Source organism: Scardinius erythrophthalmus (genome assembly GCF_964197995.2).
Source record: "Scardinius erythrophthalmus genome assembly, chromosome: 2".
Classification (NCBI taxonomy): Eukaryota; Metazoa; Chordata; class Actinopteri; order Cypriniformes; family Leuciscidae; genus Scardinius; species Scardinius erythrophthalmus.
This window is the reverse complement of record NC_138222.1, coordinates 37,146,501-37,167,248: the sequence shown is the minus strand read 5'-3', so window position 1 is coordinate 37,167,248 and position 20,748 is coordinate 37,146,501. Positions and strand designations below refer to the sequence as shown.

At 39.0% G+C, this 20,748-nt stretch overlaps 2 protein-coding genes across 3 annotated transcripts in view; one reads left to right on the top strand and one right to left on the bottom strand.

The window, feature by feature from the left end:
* The first annotated feature begins 2,922 nt into the window (after positions 1-2,922).
* On the top strand, positions 2,923-16,608 carry mdka (midkine a). The gene is made up of 6 exons (XM_081394112.1): positions 2,923-2,976; positions 8,889-9,122; positions 13,551-13,633; positions 13,802-13,969; positions 14,111-14,272; positions 15,735-16,608. The coding sequence occupies exons 3-6, from the start codon at positions 13,552-13,554 to the stop codon at positions 15,761-15,763; spliced, it is 441 nt and encodes a 146-aa protein (XP_081250238.1). The 5' UTR covers positions 2,923-2,976; positions 8,889-9,122; position 13,551; the 3' UTR covers positions 15,764-16,608.
* Positions 16,609-18,985: 2,377 nt separating this feature from the next.
* The window catches only part of LOC308687290 (activating molecule in BECN1-regulated autophagy protein 1A-like), a gene marked incomplete at both ends in the record, with an annotated part of 163,578 nt that continues 161,815 nt past the window's right edge, over positions 18,986-20,748 (bottom strand). For both annotated transcript variants that reach the window (XM_081359699.1, XM_081359703.1), the window contains one exon: positions 18,986-20,469. In XM_081359699.1, the coding sequence (XP_081215825.1) occupies positions 18,986-20,469 (1,484 nt within the window). The remainder of the gene's footprint in view (positions 20,470-20,748) is intronic.

The window sequence follows — 20,748 nt, the reverse complement described above, 5'->3', positions numbered from 1 at the left end:
TGTGTATAGGATAAGAACACATCTTGGTTTTGATGATTGGTGTTTCTTAATAGCTCCTGTAATGGAAAAGCTGTTTGATGTAGTTCAGACAGACACAGGTTAACAGAGAGGACAAAGCTAGCGGGCTAGCTGAAACTGTAATTGGTCTTCAAGCCAACAGTACTTTCTATTCAATCATGCCAACTTCATTCCTTTACCAAGGAATTTTGATCATTTAATTCTACTATTTGAGATAAACAGCCTACATTAACCTCTCACTCTCTCAGAGATTGGAGGGATTAAGGGACAATTTTGTGAGTTTCAATTTCTTCATAATTATAATAATCCTAAAACTAGAGTTTTTCAGACTAATAAGCAGGACAGATGGCATAGATTTGCCCCAAATGTTTGAATTCATTTCTAAGCACTTTTAGAGGAGCCTTTTTTGTCTTATGTACTGTAATAGTTGGAACAAATGTTGTCACTTAAATCTTAGAAAGCAGTTGTTTTGAGTGTATGATATAACAAAATTCAGTTTGTTACAACTTTTTATTTCTCATTTAAAATATGCTAGAGCCTTGCTACAACAGGCTACTATACTATTCTCTCTCTCTCTCTCTCTCTCTCTCTCTCTCTCTCTCTCTCTCTCTCTCTCTCTCTCTCTCTCTCTCTCTCTCTCTCTCTCTCTCTCTCTCTCTCTCCATAGAAATTTAACAGCCTTCAATTTCTTAGGTGATTTACAAATATTTGTATGTCTATTCTGTTCCTGATTATTAGAATTATGCATTTTGACTGGCATTGTGATGTTCTACTGCATGAACTCAATCCACAGCTATTAACTCAGTAAAGTGGGTGTTTTAATGGCCAGTTTTTATTTGTAGACTGCTTTTAGCATATCATTCTAACACCTCTAAGGGCAAGCGAGTCTTATGTCCCTGCATAAGCCCACTGTCACTCAGTTATTTAGTCTGGTGTTAAGATTTTATCACCCAGACTTTTAATGATATGGTTCTGTTGTTTTGTTATTTGATTCATCTACTCTTTGGCACGTTCAGAGGAGATTGCGAGTGGTTCTGTCAGCATCACAATATTACACTTCAGTCTCCTCTGCTGGGATTTTTGTCCAACCAACAGATTATGGTTATGTATATTACTTCATTATACATAATTAACACTTGCATGTTTTCTCAATCAGCTATTTAGGCCTGGACCTTACATGCCCTTTCTTATTAACACCAAGTTTTTAATGCATAGCTCATTTTAGCGTCTCTTATCATCAATACACTGTCAGCAACCATTAATTCCATGCATCTAATATCCTGTTTTACCTCATATAGTAGAGACACTATTGAACATTGTCAACATTATTATCAATAAACACCCCTTAATATGTATGCTGCATTATTACTTAAGAGATTTGATTTTTGGATAAATTTCCATTCTGTTATGAAAATATCTTTACTTTTACTTTCAAAGGGCAAAGCAATGTAATATGTATGTGTTTTGAATTTCTGAATGTGTTTTGTTGCTGTGTATTTTCTCGCTCAATTAAGCTCTTAAGCCTTTAGCTGTGGAGATGCATGAAAGCAGTAAGAAGAGGAAGAACTGTCTCTTTCCTTGATTTACAGGGAAAATGATCTGACATTGACACTAATTTGTGTCGTTTTTTTTTTTTTTTTGGGAATTTAAAGCTAGAATTTGTTAGATGTTTTGATAACGATAAAGTAGGAAACATAGGTTCCAGTGCAATACAATATATTGGGTTTTAAGAAATGTTTTATGAATTTTCTGTTCTGTAACAATATGTAGTCAATATTTATCTCTTCAGTGATCTTATTTTGTTACTGTCTGGTTATTAACATAATAAAGCATACTGAATATTTCATTCTGCACAGCAAGGTCATTTGGTGCTGAAAACACATCTTAAAAGATTGGACCTTGATGGGTCTTTCTTTCCTCATCATTATTTGAAGAATCTTTCTAAAGTAAGAATTTTGTGGCTCATTCTACAGAATCAGAATGAGATCTAATCCATCAGTTGAACAGAAAGACCTCTTCAGAGTAAACAATCCTTCATACACCCTGCTGTTAATTTTGTACTGTTCACATAGAATGATAAACTCTCAGAAAAAAGGTACAAAAGCTGTCACTGGGACGGAACCCTTACACCTTTGTACCTAAACAATGCATATGCATGTGAGCTTTGTTTTGAGGAGCCTGTAAAGAATTTGTATTCTTCTGTATTGCACACGTCAGCTCTCCCACGCGTCCACAGATTGATGGATGTGAGGCTTTGCTGCCTGATACAGCTATTTCATTTTAATATATTTGTATCATCCTTGGAATGTATAGTGACATTTCCCTCAGACTCTGATACTGAGTTTCCTTTTGTCTTGGCAAGAGTGAGTTGCCAGCTCAGAGAAGAGAGGCAGGCATTAATAAGAGAAATGCAATTGCTGTCTCTGATAATTCATGCCCCTCTCACAGCCTGAAGCCGGTCATTGAATTATCACCCTATATGGTATGAATGGAGGATCCTGATGATGTGGAATAACCATAGATGAGAATGATCCAATGTTCAGCAAGTTCTTCTGCACTGTAAAACCTAACACTGAAAGTTACTAAACTAAATGAGTACATTTAACTTATTTTTTTTTTTAAAGTTAGTTTAACTTAATAAAATATGTGATATTAACTCAAAAACTGCAATGTATTAAGCAGAACTTAAACCGAATAAGTTATGAATAACCTATTTGTTATTTTAGCTTTTAAATTTTATTTTTCAAGAAATTACTTTTGTATAATGAAATGAAATAAACACTTAAATAAATACATTTAAAGTTTTCAGCTTCATTCGAAGCCTACATTTAGGTCTTTTTACGGCGTTCTCCCTCACGCACCGGAAAACCCCGCGTATTTATTTCAATCTGCCCATCCCCCACTGCTCACACACGGAGTAACTCGGAACAGAATGGCGGCCATGAAGATATTTAACAGGTAAGCACAGCAAACTGTTTCGTCCTCTTTAGAGCACTTTTATACGTTTAACGTTGTATTGTCGTGACTCTTCATCTTAAGAAGACCGACTAGCTAAAGTAATGTACTTACTACTGTAGTATGCCATTTGTGTCACGTCAACGACAAGCCAACGCGACATTGCATTTACTCAGAATTTTTTTTTAAAATCAGCGGCAGTAGTTGTACTGTGAGTACACGACAGTTTTGTCAGTGGAACAATAATTTATATGTGTGTGCGTTTTGTCACATTTTACAGACAAGCGTGTCCCGCGCAATTTTGGATATTTATCAGTGAGGAGACTGACTCCAACCGTCATTCACACGGCGAAAACTAAAGAAATAGGTAACGTTAAAGCTGACATACTCTTTTATTTGTTATGTTGTGAGTAAACCACAGATTCGTAAGTGGAAAATTAATCTTTTTTTTTTTGTTGTTTTCTCATTTTAGCGTAGACAAACGTGTCCCGCGCAATTTTGGATATCGTGAGGAGACTATCATCCACCTACCGACATTCACACGGCAAAAATTAAATAAAAAAGGTAATACAACCTGACCTATTTCTTCATTTATAATGCTGTGAGTAAACTTAAGTTTTTTCCAGTGGAAGATTAATTCATTTCTGTGTGTTTTCTCACATTTTTTGCTTAGACAAAAGTGTGCCAAGCCATTTTGGATCATTATCAGTGATTGAGACTAACGTTACCATCCACCGACCGTCATTCACATGGCAACAACTACAGAAATAGGTAATACAAGCTGACTTATTCCTTTATTTATTATGCTGTGAGTAAACCAATTTTTTGACAGTGGAAAGCTAATTAATATTTTGTGTGTTTTCTCATTTTGGCATAGACAAACGTGTCCCTTGGGCAATTTTGGATATCGGTGAGGAGACTATCAACCACCGACCGTCATTCATACGAGAAAAAAAAGGTAGGCTAATACAAGCTGACATATTTCCTCATTTATAATGATGAGTAAACTACAGTTTTGTCAGTGTAAGAGTAATTAATAATTTTGTGTTTTCTCATGTATTTGCAGACAAACTTGTCCCGTGCAATTTAGGGTCTATATTAGTGAGGAGACTGACTGACTATCTTCCACATCGACTGTCATTCACGTGGCAAAAACTAAAGAAAAAGGTACTACAAGCTGACCTATTCTATTTATTATGCTGTGAGTAAATTACATTTTTGTCAGTGGAAAATGTATTAATATTTTTTTTGTGTGTGTGTGTTTTGTTTTTTTTCTTCACAATTCGGAATAGACAAACGTGTTCTGCGCATTTTTGGATCTATATCAGTGAGAAGACTGACTGACTATCCTCCGGCGACTGTCATTCACATGGCAAAAACTAAAGAAAAAGGTAATTTCCCAGGGAAAGCAAGAACTGAGAACTGATAAGAATGTAAAATGTGCAACTTGAAATGCAATGAAATGCAATGTAAGTCACTTTGGATAGAAGCGTCTGCCAAATGTGTAAATGTAATGTAATACAAGCTGAGATATAAAGGGTATGCACTGACATCACTTTCCTGCCAGAACACGCCCCCCTAGTCAGATTGAGTGGCTAAAGAGCTGCAGCGTGACTGGAGTTAACAGGGAAACTGAGAAAACTCGAGTAAAACAAAGGATTATCAGTTTAAATTGGATATAGTGTTCCTAACAACTTATCAAAGATCCAGTGATCCATGGATATTGACATGCTATCAGGAATCCTGTTTTCTGACATTTTATATGTGCCTGGTTTCAACGATTATTTCAGTTATTTAATTCAATTTACAATTATTCAGAATATATGATGGTAAACAGGGCTCGAAATTAACTTTTTTTACTTGGTAGCACTGGTGCCCGCAACTTCAAAAATTCTATTCTAGCATTTATGCTGTGAGTAAACCAGTTTTGTCAGTGGAAGATTAATGTTTTTTTTTTTTTTTTTTTGTTTTTTCACAGTTCGCCAGACAGAAGCCAGACAGAAGTCCTGTGCAATTTTGTATTTTGGACAGTGAGGAGACTTACTGACCATCTTTCACAACATTCATCCCTGAGAACCTTTTGTAAAATAAATGATTTTTCAATAAATACTATTAATAACTGCATCCTTTTCTTTGACCATTTCTTTATACCAGGGTTCCTCAAACTCGGTCCTGGAGGGCCGCTGTCCTGCAGAGTTTAGCTCCAACACTGATCAGACACACCTGAGCAAGCTAATCAATGTCTTCAGGATCTCTAGAAACTCACAGCTAGGTGTGTTTGATCAGGGTTGGAGCTAAACTGTGCAGGACAGTGGCCCTCCAGGACCGAGATTGAGGAACCCTGCTTTGTACCAATGTTTTTCCTTTGTCTTATAAAACTTTATTAATTTGAGTTTAATCAACTTAAATCATTTACGGCAATCGGTTTCCTAAAACCATTTGAGTAGCTATATAGTTGTTAAGACTTGATTAGATTTATTAAATGAACTCAAACCAGTTAGTTTAAATGGTTTAAATTACTTTAAAAGTTTGATGGAATGAACTTAAAATATTCAAGTTACATATACTCAAAATGATTGACTAAACCAACACTAAATTATGAGTGAATATGACTCAATATATATAAGTTCACAATACTCATATGTATTTATTTCTAAACTTAAATGGTTTGCCGCAATTAGTTTCCTCAATCGGTTTGAGTTGAGTTAACTTGTTGGGTTTTACAGTGTGGTTGAATAGTCATAGTCACAATCAACTCTATTCCAGTGATTTCTTTGAGAGGAAAACTAGTTGATTCAATCAAAAACTGCTGCCTGGGTATAAATTTGGTCGCCCCTACAGAAAATGGTATTGATATAAATGTAATTTCCTGCATTTTAGGTTTTTTTTAAACTTATATATAACTTTTTTTTTAATTCTTCTTATTTATGATTCTGTTAGACTTCTGATAGAGTGTATATATACATTGTATATAGACCTTATGTAGCCCCGCCCCTTTTTCAGCGCTGCGCTCATTGTCTTTTGACTTCCGGTCTGTATTTTCACAGCGATTCTGCGTGTTTATTAATGAACGGCTCGTTTTAAAATCTTCCCGGTCGATTGACATAATGTTAAGTCATCTGCTTTAAGCATCACAGTCCTCATGATAACTTTCGTTAACTTTACATTAAGTAAATCCACTTCAAAAGCTAATTACTCCTGGACAGTAATGCCATAGAAATATACAGAGCGACCGCAAAAACGGAAGTTAAAAGATAATATTCTAAAGATGGCGGCGCCCTTGTTTCTCTGGCGCATAAGGTCTATAACAAGGTTCAATCGGTTAACATTAGTTTAAACTAACATTTAACATAACCTTTACAGAATTTATTAATCTAGATTCAAGTTTTTTTTTTTTTATGAAAGTGCATAAATTAACTATTTAATGCATTATGAATGAACAATAATTAAAAATGAACAAATGTATAAATGAATGATGCTGTAAAAACATATCATTAACTATTAACAAGTGAAACATTGCTGTCAAATATTGCCAGGAGGATTCATTTATTTGTTTAATAGAATCTTCACTCTTAGATTAAAAAAAAAATCTTTGGGGTTCTTGTGAACTGTGAACGGTTTAGAAGTCTGTGTGGTAGTCTTTCATTACATATTTATTCGTTTTTGCGATAAGAAAAAGAGAAGCAGCATGTGTACAGTATGTGAGAGGAAGTGTAGAGTCCATTCTTCTGGTCATGCTCTGAGTGACCCCTGCCTTTAGAATAATGATGTGAATGCTTAAAAAGCACAGACTTCATCTTCAACTCTTTAACCTTTTCATGGACAAACTCTCACATGCTGGTTCACCCTTTGCCCATTTAGCAAGCTTTCCCATGACTTCCCGTGGATCTAAAGAGACATAGAGCGGGGAGAGGAGGAGTGTTGGGGAGTTGTTGATCATGTGGTGGCTGTGAACTCTCTTTTATTCAAACAGTGATTGTTCCATCTGGTCCTCTGTTGTGAGACAGAGGTTTCACTGTGGAGAGTAGGGAGGAGGTCTTGCCTTTTCAGTTTGCTACAAAATATGTAGCCTGTATAAACCTCCCAACCCACTCTTTCTTTCTCTTTGTCCCTCACCCCACTTTGATTTCCTCCATCACCCCCATTTTTCCTGTGGTCTACTTAGTCATCTTGGAGTGAATGTGTAAAACGAACAGTACTTTCCCCTCAAAAGTTGATTATGTTTTAAAGTATTTTCACAAAACTGCTTTTTTTTTGTTAGTTTTGTTCAAATCAGCTACTAACAGATTCCTGATTTTTGTATAAAAAAAAATTGAAATGCTTACATTAGTATACTTTTCCTTTCAAAGATTTGTGATCAAATCAGTACAATCTTACATTTACATGTCTCTCTTTTTTTTAAGCACGACCTTCAGAAGATGTGCTCTGACTGAAATACAGCTTACAGAAAAACTATAAAAATAACTTCTCCCTTTCATTCTGTCCGCAATAAAAGTCTTATCTGACGCTCTGCGGTCACTTTTTCAGTCGTTATTATAGAGGCTGTGTGTGTGCGCTGCTGTTAAGATGCTTGCTTGTGCGACAAGTGTGTGTTTGTTTAATGAGAGTGGGTTTTATGTGAACACGATCTATGAGAATGGTTTTATTTGTGGAGTTGGCTCAGGTCACTGTATGTGTTCGGTTCTTGCCTGTCTCAGCCTGCAGAAAGATTGTTTATCTGACTGCACAGTTTGTCCTATTGAGCTGCTGTTTCCTGCCCTTAGGAGTCTACAGACACACATTCACAGACTAACAACACACCCACATAAAATCACATAGCAGGCAATAAAAATAAGAGAATCTAGAGCCTCTGAAAACATTTGAATCATTTGCAGTTAAACGTTTCAGTTGCTTGCAGTATAAATGCAAACAAATACACACAAAAACGTAACTGATAATGATTCAATTAGATATTTCGTTGAAGCTAGCTGTTATAAGCTGCTATGCTATTTGGAAATCTGGATATTACTATGTTCATCAATACTTGAGTATTTCACACACTGTAAAACCCAAAAAGTTAACTCAACTCAAACCGATTGAGGAAACTGATTGCGGCAAACCATTTAAGTTTAAATAATGATGACTCAATATATATAAGTTCAGAATACTCATATGTATTTATTTTTAAACTTAAATGGTTTGCCGCACTCAGTTTCCTCAGTCAGTTTGAGTTGAGTTAACTTGTTGGGTTTTTCAGTGCAGATTCAAACTGTGCTGTTTAATCAGAGTACTGTAAGTGCCCTTTAATGGAAGCTAAGTTTGGACTTCCTGACAGAGTTTTATGCATTAAACTTTACATTACTGATGATTTTTTACATTATGATGGTTTTCAAAATTGAGATGGTATTTGTTTGTAATCTGTATTAAATCGTAGGTGCTGTTAGTAGCCAGGTCTCTACATGCGCTTATATAGACAGATATATTTGCCAAACTTGTGGTAAATAGTCAGAACTGGTCAGTTCAGCATTAATCATGATATTCTGCCATTTTATATTTTCTGTTGAAGGGGAATAAGCATTCATATTTGCTTTTTGTGTTTTCTGCAGAATTTGGTGTGTGTGTGTGTGTGTGTGTGTGTGTGTGTGTGTGTGTGTGTGTGGTGTTTTGATCATTTGATTTAGTCTTATTTTCTGTCTCTCCTGGGGAACTGCCAAAAGTGTTGGGGTTAGTGTTTGTGAACGGCCATCTCTGTCATCGTGGAGGGTCTTGGTTTCACTTTTGCTGGGCTAGTGTTAAATGTAATCTTTTATTATTATTATGTACATGTAGATAAAATTATTATTTCATTATTATTATTATTATTATTATTATCAGCATATTATTGGTATTATTTTAGGCTCTAATAATAATAATAATTGAAAACATTTTTTTTTTAGGTTGACTTACAGGTCTCATGGCTGTGCCATGAGGTCTATTGACTGATGCTGACGTGAGCTGTGACGTCACGGTGGGGTTAATTTAAATAGGGTTCAAGAGAAAGAAACAGATTAAATTAGTCTGGGGGGAAACAAAGAGACGGAGCGACGCATAAAGGCGGATGCTGGAGAAGAGTTCACACACGAAACTTCAGCAAGACCTTTCAGTGTGGAAACTTCCAACACAGAAAACAAGTGAGTTAAATCTGCTCTTTTCACAGCAACAGTTATGTGACCAGTATGTGGACTTTCTATTTTATTCCGCTAAACTTCTTGAAAAGTTATAAAACGAAATAAATAGTTTGCATGGATGTTTCTCCCACGCTATTTACAACGATAACACATTTTAACACGAACAACGTGTTTTAGAGGATTATTTTGTACGTTTGATGGCTATTAAACGTTTAAAGAAGAGCGTTTAGATGGCTAAATACCCCGTATGAAATCAATGAAATTATTTGATACTGCTCTTCATTTGGTAATAGGAGTTTTTATTACCCATCAATAAACTAAAATAGCAGCTGTTCTGAAGTGCGCAAACATTTAGGCTCGGACTGTGTCGCGCGCTATTGCATTCATTTGTTATGAGTAAGCTAGTAAATTAAGACCATCAGTTTAACCAAGTAGAAATGATCTATCACTATCCTATGACCAGCCTCCTCCGTGTACGAAAGTGTAAGTTGTTCGTTTCAGCGTAAAAATATAAGGGCTTTACGGAACAAAACAATTGTATCATTTTACGTTTTGTTTTGGCTATAACTTTTTTTTGCGATCATGTGAATGAGTGACTGGCATGATGCAGCACTTTAATTTGACACACTTATTGTAATTTAATACTTTTACTGGACTTGATAACCATAATAAATGAATGTACAAATTATTTGCCTATACAGTATCTATACTATAAAACTGCATTTTTGGGCATCATTAGTCACCTCTCACTCACACTCAGTGTGCCCAGTTTCTGTGTGGATAGGCAGTTGATTGTGGCTAAAAAGTATTTACACAAAGTATGTTATAGTCTGCTCTAACCCAAAGTGTTTCAGATGTGTGTGTGTGTGCGTGTTAGGGATCATTGTGCATTTAATGCTCTTGGTTTCATTCACTCCCTCTCTCCTCTTGAATGAAGTGATTAAAGTGAGCATGGTCAAAGGGTTCAGAGGAGAAAGGAAGAGGACCGCGCTCCATCTTTTCTTCTCTCGCTCTTTCAGAGAACCTTTCACCTGACCTGCATTCTGACCTGCCCCCTTTTTATTTCTCTCTTTAGACATTTTTCAGGGCCTTTTCATCCCAGAGTGGGACTTAGAAAGTGCAAAAAAATAAAAAAAGAGAGGCACTTTTATTGAATGGATTACACATTTAGAGGTATACCACTTCACAGCACTTCAGCAAAGTTGTAAACATTCAACCTTTTGGTCTCTTCCCTGATTTGGTGTGAGTTTATGACAGACGGAGAGAGACTATTTGGGTCAAAACAACACTGTTATCAGTTCAAATAAAACATATAAAGTGAGAGGAATGCGAATAATTCTTAGTGATAAGCACAAGAGTATATTATATATTTACATTGCAATAGAGGAGAAATGGAGTATGTTTCAGAGCGATATTACAAAGACTCCTAGCCCTCCTTATAGAAGTGACATGCTTTTAAGCCTAATGTCTCAGTCTCAAGCTCTGGATATATGAGTTTATATCCTCAGGGTGTGTGTATAACGGCTGGAGTAGTGTCTCAGTCACTGATTTCTCTTTAAGGAGCAGGGATGTGATTACATGTTTCGTTGTTTTTTTTTAACTCTGAGCTCTCAGATTCACAGGCCTCCAGCACTATGCTGGTCACAGTTTCTGTCAGAAAGCATTTGGTGTAACACTTACCTAATGCTTTACAGAGCTGGTCTGGTGACAGCCTTTGTATGTGTGTGTGCGTGGACATCGCACAGCTGCACACACCCATCAGAAAGAATAATGGGAGACTCAAAGTGATTTATGACTCCTAGCCTCAGACCTGTGTTTGAGTAAATCTTGTGCTGAGGTGAACTTAAACAGCTGTTTTTGGTTTGAACACTGTCTCCAGTCGTGTCCCTCCTCCCCTGTGTCTGTCTGTCTGTGGTTTAGATGACTGATAAAGCCAATGCTGACTTGAACTCCCTCTGCACTGTCTCTGATGACTAACGCTCAGTACCAGCTTAGCCTTAAGGGCCTGCTTTGCTTCAGACTTAATGAAAGCACCTCCACTTAATAGAGTCTTTACAAAAAAATGCAGCGCTTGTAATAGAATTTAAGAGTTGCTGAAAGGAGAGACTCCAAATGGAAATCTGTAATTGAAAAGCAGCGCTGATAAGCGTGAAACTGTGCCATGTGTTTAACTATGAGTGAAGTGGGTCAGAGCTTTGTGTTGTTTTCTCTGCTATGGAAATGAGTTTTAAGTCCAGCTGGTTGTGCTGCAAGGGACTCGCACACTTGAACGCTGGGTGCTGGGACATGCTGAAAAGATGTGAGGGGAGGAGAGAGGACCAGAGGTGGGGAGAGAAGAGAAACTGTGTGTGTCCAGCGGTCCCACATTCCTCCGCGCTTGTGATAATGGAAGCCCCATGGCGTATGATGAGTGAGAAAGGCCCTCAAAGAGTGTGTTTCTGTGAGAGGAATGGGGCTTTTAAAGGGTTTTCTACCCTCAGAGTGTATGAGATGTGTGTGTGTGTGGACCCAGCGGGTCAGAACAGCATCGTTAGACAGTCTGTCCCTCCATCATTCACACACACACACGGATCACACAAAGAAGACTGCCTGATGAGAGGTTTTGGAGAAAGGTCAGAGAAAAAAGGTGAGGAGGGGGAAATTTTGGACGGGGAGAGGGGGTGAAGACATTTTTGGGCCAGGAAAATGGGGGTTGGGGTGCTCGAGATTTGTGTTTTTCTGAGAGAGGTTAGTCACGCTCCGCTGAGCGGCTGACACTTAATTACTGTTTGGAGGGAGTTGCAGGATTTACTGGGTCAACAGAATATTTTATAAACGGCTTTAGAGAAGCATTTAGTGTCTGAGAGTGAGAGATGGAGGGGAAAAAAACAGGTAGAGGATTTTTACTGCTTCTGCTTATGGTGACCTATAAAGGCCCGGCGCCTGAGTGATGCGGGTCAGAGTTTGTGCTGGGACGGGAGTTTGAGTGGGAAGTTATGGCCCAGAGATAGTGAGAGTCGAGAACATTAAATTCAAACACAATGGGAACAAGAGTAGTCGGGAAACAAGTGACCAAATGGGCCCTTCAGAGTGAAATGGCCAGCGTGCGCGAGCGGATAGACTAACAGACGCATCGACTACAGTGAATAGAGAGTGTTGTGGTCAGAACGAGAGACTTGTTTGGACCTAATAGATGCTTAATTATCCTCAAAGACGCTACAATACCGCTTTTCATCAGTCCAGCTCCTTCTGGCTGCTTTGAGGAGTCTTTTATTGCGTCTTACAGAGACCGTCCTCTCTTTCAACAGGAGATCAGCTTTTGTTACCGTTAATTGCTTTTCCTGCTAACAGAACTCTGAACCGGGGATGTCGTCTTATTGACAAAAAAGTCACTCCCACACTGACAATGTTGCTGAGTTGTTAGTAAATGTGTCTGTGGGAAGCTGGCCGATGTGTGAATGTGAGTTCTATAATCTGTGCGGGTCCATATGCGAGTGTACGTCTCTGCGTGAGCTGCTGCTTCAGTCCTCTTGCCTTCATATCCACGGAGCGTTCCGGAAGAATGGCGTCCCGCTGCGATGATTCCATTCTCTTCAGACAATATGCTCCTACTATCTCACAGCACCCGGTCGAATCATTGCCATGGAGATCACAAGCAGAGGCTAAAGAGCGCACTCACGCAGCCAGAGTCACAAACACAAAACCCATATAAGCAGATCTGTGTACATGGAGCAAACCTCCTTTGAGATGATCCACACAAAGAAATGCCCGATTGAAAAAAAAATCACTAAAAAGAGCAAAAGAGTGCAAAGATTTATTAATTTACATCACGTGTTCACTGCCGAGGACAGACACAGATGTGTGGACTGTGAGTTTCTGGAGCTGGAAACCAGCAGAAAAGAAGGACACGTTCAAACACACTCTTCCTCTTGAGTCTGAATGGATGTCAGTCAGGGCTGAATGTTTATGTTTGATGATTCACAGCAACAAGCTAGTACAGTGGCTGTGCCAAGAACGTCATTATCATAATTCCAAGAAAATCAATCTGTATTCTCCCATTTCACTAGCTCTTACATCATACTCCTGTGTGATGTGTTTGTGGGTGTCTGGAGAAATGCAAGCGCTGTTGGTACATTATAATCTGGTGGCAGTGATAGCAGAGAATCATAGTCCTTCAGCACTATGACCTTTTGTGTTTGTGACATTTTAATACCAGTCTGTTGAATTCAGTTAGTGAAGCTCTAATTAATCATTCTGAATGATCATCCTTATCAGCTTCATCCATTCATCTCTAATTGGGAATTTGAAATATTAAAATGGCAAAGTAACGTCTCAGTGTAGATGGCTCGATTACTGTCCTGCCCTTTGATAACCGTACTTATGACAGAAATGCTTAATTTCCTGAAAACTGTCATTTTGCTCTGCAGCAGCTGATTAATCTGTGTTTTTCAGAATGCGTGGCCTGTTTTCCACCCTCATCGTGGTGCTGGTGGCCTTAATGATCGTGACTACAGAGGCTGGGAAAAACAAGAAAGGTATCAAACATGGAAGAGACCATCTCTTCCCTTTCTCCTTTCTTCCATTAGTTCAGCTCTCATGCAGAATCACACCCTGTGATCTTTGAACCTTAGACAATAGTTTGTGTGATACTCACCTGAATGGAAGGTGAAGGTAATCACATGTGATTATGTGTCATGTGATAGAGAAGAATAAGGGAGGTAAGGGTGGTTCGGACTGTGCGGAGTGGCGCTATGGCAACTGCGTGGCCAACAACGGGGACTGTGGACCAGGCGTGAGGGAAGGCACCTGCAACGAGCAGACCAAAAAAGTCAAATGCCGAGTTCCCTGCAACTGGAAGAAAGAGTTTGGAGGTCAGTCAAACTGTGGTAAATCAGCTGAAATTTGCCATCCTTAATTTCTCTTATGTTTAGCCGTTTTTCATGCTGCTGTGTATTTCTGTTTGTTCTGTGCATTTCATATTATCTTACTGTATTGGTACTCATTTCATGCAGCTGACTGCAAGTATAAGTTTGGCAACTGGGGCGAGTGTGACGCAGCCTTGAGCACAAAGAGCCGCACCGGCACTCTGCAAAAGGCTCTCTTCAACGTCGACTGTCAGCAAACCATCTCTGTGTCCAAACCCTGCGCCACCAAGGTCAAAAACAAACCCAAAGGTACATACATCCTCAACACCAAACCCAAAACTGGCAGCCAATGAGCACGTTCCTGATTTTGCCCACACTTACGAAAAAGAAGTATAATTCAAGTTAATTTTATGAAGTATACTTAAGTAATGTTCAAGTATATTTTTAAGTATACATTATGAAGTAAGTATACTAATGTCAATATGTACTAGTAGTAAACTTGTAAGTGTACTAATTTAATACCGCTTGGGACTAAATTGGCCCACTTTTAGTATATAAAAGTATATGTTTAAGTGTAGCCTACTATAAGTGTAACAGTAGTAAACTTTAAGTGCACAACTAGTTCATAATTATGTTTCTCATTTATACTTATGGGTATACCGGTAGTTTACTATTTTAATACTTGTAGCGACTTTGAAGTATACTCTCAGTAAACTAGTAGTTTTATACTACAAGTTTTCTTTAAGTGAACTTAACATCATACTTATAGTTTACTATTTATATATTTTTGCTCTTTTAGTGTACTCTCAGTAAACTACTAGTTTAGGAGTTTTATACTGAAAGTATACTAGCAAGTTTTCTTTTAGTGTACTCTCAGTAAACTTCTAGTTTAGGAGTTTTATTCTACAAGTTTTCTTTAAGTGAACTTAACATTATACTCATAGTTTACTATTTATATATAATTTTTGCACTTGCAGTAGCCCTATACTACTACAGCCCTATACTACTATAGCACACTTGAATAAACGTCTTTTTCGTAAGGGCAGTTAAGACGCATTCCTGGGTCAACATATTTTGTTGATCCTGGAGCAAATGAAAATTTAATCCTAACCATATCCCCCAACCACACCCCAAACCTAACCCACCCATAAGTTATTCCTAAAATCAGAGGGAAATGATAAGTGAATAACACCTAACCCTTGTTGTTAGCCTAAACTTGACATAAACTGTAAACTTGTCCCTCAAATCTGATTGGTTGATTTGAATGTTGTTCCAGGATCAACAAAGATGTTGATCCATGAACATGTTGCACTTGGTGAAATCAGGTTCTGCATTCAAGGATGAATGTTTTATGTTAAAATCAAATGTTAGTGTTAAAAAAAGAGCTTCCTCAAACACACACGACTCAACAGGTGTTATATTGCAACCAGTAGTTTGGTTTGGTTTGGTTTGGATGAATGGAGTCAGTAAGGTATGTAATCTGCTCTGGTTGTGTAATCTTGGCCTGTTGGCTGTGGTGGGTGTCTGTGTGGGATTCTGAAATCAATAATGAACCTCTGCTCATACATAAGAGGCAGATGTCTAAGTCAGTCCTTTTAAAGCATGCGTTTGTGGTTAATGTGCTTATCTGAATGTGGATTCAAGCAATAATACTGTAGCATTATTTTGAGCGTATGCATTTCCTAACCAGCATGAGACGGGGAGGCGTCGTCAAAGGTTCAGGTTTTCTGCTGGATCTGAATAATGAGATTTTGTGTCAATCTCTCCACAGGAAAGAAAAACAAGGGAAAAGGGAACTAAAGGGAGCAAGAGATTCAGAGGAGCAGTAAACATCACGCGATCATCCGTCATCCAAACACGGCCTTTTATATCTCTGCTCAGCGTTCTTCAGCTTGAGCGGGACTCGCTCTATAGCCACAAACATATAGCTTTAGAAGACTATGACAGAGTAACATCTGAGAATTTGACACCTTACACGACTCTTTCATGTGTGTGGGGGAGGGGGGAATAAAATGTCGTTGTTTAGCGTGTGGTTCCCTGTATTTGACCCATTCCTCTGATGTTTCCCTCCAGCACATTCTCTCTCTCTCTCTCTCTCTCTCTCTCTCTCCCATCTATCAGCTGTGTAAGCCTCGGGCCTCTCATTTGTTAAAGGACAACACTCAGTAGAATCAAATCAATCAAACAAACACATCTATTTTATTACTGTTTTACTTATTAATTTGGTTTTGTAAAATTGTGTAATTTACAGGATTATATTACTAGTGGGGTATATAAGTAGTGTTTGGATGTCACCCTTCTTTTTTTTGTATCATAGAATCTAAAACTGAGGAGTGTTGTTTGAAATAAACGATTTTTTTCTTTTTCTATAAAAGGTGTAGTTTGTGTAAAAGTGAAAATACCCCAATACTGTTACTTTTTCCTTTTGACTTGACTGTTACTAACAGATTGAAGGGTGACAGAGGGTTTTAAGATTTAGACTGCATACAGAGGAGACCATCCTCTCTTGTGCAAACCTATTTTATAAGCAGACAATTTATAAGACAGTGCAGTTTTGTTACAGAGCTTTGTGTGTTATATGTTGTGTTAACTAAAGGTAAATTAGTGATGACAGTTCATTATTAAAGACACTTGAGCCCTCCAAATTTTATGCAAACCCATATGTGTGTTCATGAACATGTAAAGAACAAGCCTTCTCCTCTCCTCCTGGTCAGTGCGCTTGAGATCTTTATTAAGCTTTATGCAATATAAAAAGAACCATACACTCTTATGTACACTGGCTCTTTAAGGGCAGTGGTAGATAAGTCCATAATTACAGTGTGTTCATTCCATCAGCTTCACTGGGGTAATGATCATTGACTTTGCCCTTCAGCTGGTACACTTATACAAGGGATTTCTACATCAATCCTTATACGATTTACATTTGAACATTTGAAGTGAAAATTTAAAAGACCAGAGGAAAGAGAGCATTTTGGGCAAAGTCATTTTTCTGTATTGGTCATCTAACAGATGCTAATGATCATTTTCAGATTTGCAGAAGGACAATATTCAGATTGTATGATTGAATTTCTTTAGTACAGTTAATGGTTCAGAACTCTCTGAGCGAACTCTATTCCAGTGTGACACTTTCTTAGTTGGGGAGACTTTTTATAATGTCTTTGACTGACTAAGATTTGTAGTGAACAGCCTACTTCAACATAGTCCATGTATCAGATGACCAATGCAATTAACATTCATAAACAAGAAATGGAAATCTGGTTTTAACGTCTTTTGCAATGACATGATAGTCATTTAGTCTGTCTTTACGGCTCATTAAAAAGAGATTCAGAGCTGGTTTGGATATACAAACACTATGAATGGAAATTTGATTATGAGGTAGAAACATGAAACTAAACCCAAGACGTTAGAGAGGCAAGTCTCTGCATCTTAAAATGATGCTAATGAATGAATAATCTCTCCTCCTGACCAGGTCTAAGAGCAGACTGGAGTGCCACGATCTCTTTGGTTTAATGCTTTAAAGTCTGTAATTGCTGAAACTGGCAGCTTGTTTATAATGTAACAACATGAGCCCTAAAACATCCACATTTCTCACTCTAATATGCTAATTCTGACCACATGTTTTCAAACATAAAACAGTTGGAGATCATTCCTTCAGGTTTACAGGCAGCGGTTTCATCAATTACAAACCTTGTATTTAAATACAAACTTGGCAAAAACGATATTGCACCATGAGAAAACATTATGAAGTGGATATGTGCTAAATCAACATGTTTTACAAGGGGAAATAAAAGCGATTTTCCATTTCTCAAATTTACGGACAGTCCTTTGTGCCCCGATCTAAATAAAATGCTAGAAATTGAACATCTTATAAACAGATTAAATAAATTAGTCATCTATTTTTTTTTTCAAGTATATCACAAATTATAAATGGTTTCAACAGTTCTGCATACAGACAACGACACATTTAATATTTAATCTGTAAAATTACATGAAGATCACCAACTAAATACAAGAGGAACACAAACATCCAGACATCAAATGCAGGGAAGAAATAATACTTTCAAGAGCATATATTCATCATATCTAAACATATTTACAGACCTCTGTAAGATCAAACCCTTACAGTGACATTTCTCAGCTCAGTATAGAGTGTCTCATCCCATTTAAAGTCTATAATGCCTATCCCAATCCATTGAGGAGATCCTTTTGAATTCTGACCTATACCAGAACCTCAAGAGGATCACACTAAGAGGATAACGATGACTAACTTCTCCCAGGCTGTACCACATGCCCTGAATTTGCCGCTATGAATGTAATGGACTACACAGCCGCTGTGGACAGCAACAGACTTCCTTAATTTGGAAAGTGGAAGGTGCAGGTGGGCTATAGGAAATTGAACCTCACTCTGGAGCAACCTGCTTTCTGCTTTCAGGGATAGTCAAACATGAGGCTTTTCCATATGTTATCTGTCTTTGGCTGTGATCCTCTGTATGATGTTTTCAGAGAATCTGCACAGAAGTCTGGGTCAAAAACAGTGTTAATACTAACCAAAAGGACTTGATTGAGATCATTTGTGCTGTACTGGGAATATAAATGAATCAATAAATCTCTAAATCATTAAGTCTCTTCTGGTTTATATTTGCTGGGATTCTCTCTCTTCACTGTTGGAAATAATGAGCCGTCTAATCGGATGTCATTCGCAGCCTGATCTTCATGTAACTGTAGTGCAGAGTTCAGTGGTCTGAGCAGTGCAGCAATGATCAGATTACTGAAAAAGTCTTGATTTCTTCAATGATTCAGTCTATTGTCCATCGCTCCATCATCTTCTTGTAAACACTGATTCCTTAATATATTACGTTTTGGTTATAACGCACTGTTCAGCATTATGGGACTATGATGCCTCTCAATGTACTGTGCAATACCTTCCGAAGCTTCAAAGTTATGGGGGTCAGAAGAGCCAGGGCAGCCTTTAAGCTCTCCATATCACACCCTCCATCTCTGCTGGCTGCTTCTTTCCACAGTTCATCTGGTGCCGATGTTCTTATACTGGCACATGAGCAGGTTTTTGAAGGTCTTTTTGAAGGTGGCGTTACAGAGTGCATAGCAAGCGGGGTTGATGGTGCTGTTGACGTAGCAGAGCCAGTAGCCAATGGCCCAGACCGTGTCTGGAACGCACGACTGGCAGAACGTGCTGATTAAGACCATCACGTTGTATGGCGTCCACGTGATGATGAAGGCCAGCAGGATGGCGAAGATTGTTTTTGTCACTTTCTTCTCTCGTGCCGCCATCTGCCTTTTCCTCTTCACCTGGCTGCGGGCGATGCTGGCAAACTTGCGCGCCACCGTGCGGGGACGGTTGACAGGGATGGAGCGCCTCTCGCCGCTACTGTTCGGTGGGACGATCTCGATGGCGGTGATGCACTCGTCTCCTGCCTGTTTGGTGACTATCTTGATCTTGGACCATTTGGATTGAGGGTTGATTTTAGGTGCGGCTGTTGGCGCGGGTGTCAGGCCTGCCTCTGAAGTCACCTCACTGTTTGCCCGCTCTTTGGGCTCTTTAGGCGCTATGCTGGCCGTGCTGGAGTCGTTTGAGCTCTCCTTCTCCGGCTGCACGCACGAGTCAGCTTTAGCCGACACCACAGACTCGTCTAGTTTGCCGTTCTTCACAGTGTCTACTGTAGAACAGGTATCCAGGCTGGGCTTAGGAGGGGACTGGTTGTTGTTGTCCTGCTTCAAGATGTGACTCTTGAGTAGGCTGCTAGACTTCTGGCCTTTCTTCTCTTTCTTAGCCTCGGGCTTTTGCTTGGACACACGGCTGCGACTGGCCAGAGAGATGTGCACATAAAGCACCGTCATGATGACCACAGGCAGGTAGAACGCAGCAATGGCCGTGCCGAACGTGACCGCGGGGTTGGAAAGGAACTGGATGTAACATTCGCCAGGCTCTACGGTCCGTTCTCCGACGATGAACTGCCAGAACAGGATAGCGGGAGCCCACAGGATGAAAGACATGATCCAGGCGGTGGCGATCATGAGGCCGGCCATCTTGGTGGTTCTGCGTGTAGGATAACTCAAGGGTTTGGTCACACAGAAGTATCGGTCAAAGCTGATGATTAGCAGGTTCATGACGGAAGCGTTGCTGACCACATAATCCAGCGCGAGCCACAGGTCACACACGACTGGGCCAAGCGGCCAGTAGCCCTTGATGATGTAGACGGTGTAAAGGTTCATGGAGAACACACCGATGATGAGATCTGCACAGGCCAGGCTGAAAAGAAAGTAGTTGTTGACGGTCTGTAGGTGTCGATTAACCTTGATCGAGAGCATGACGAGGATGTTGCCCACGACGGTGACAAAACTGAGGGATCCAGTAACCAGTGCGATGAAGACCATCTCCACCGCCTTGTACGGGCTCTCGCCGCCCGCCTCAACCGCTGCACACGAGCCATTAGCGCTGCCGCTGTCACAACTGAAGTTGGCATCACTGGACACGTTGCTCAATGAGCCTGAAATACACACACAACGCAATGCTATAAATGACAAAAATGCAGATGCATATGGGAAAACAGAATGACATTCATTAAATATTACTGCAGAGCATTCATTTCCATCATGAAATATAAATATGCTGTTTGTAAAAGCAAGGTAGCGTGTGACCCAGCTGACAAGAACTAATTCAACACCTCTCAAAAAACACCTAGTGCTGTAACAGTAATGATGAAACATAAAGCCCTATACACCTCAGACTAATGTCCAGTGTTGTAGTTGGAAATTATTATTTTTTT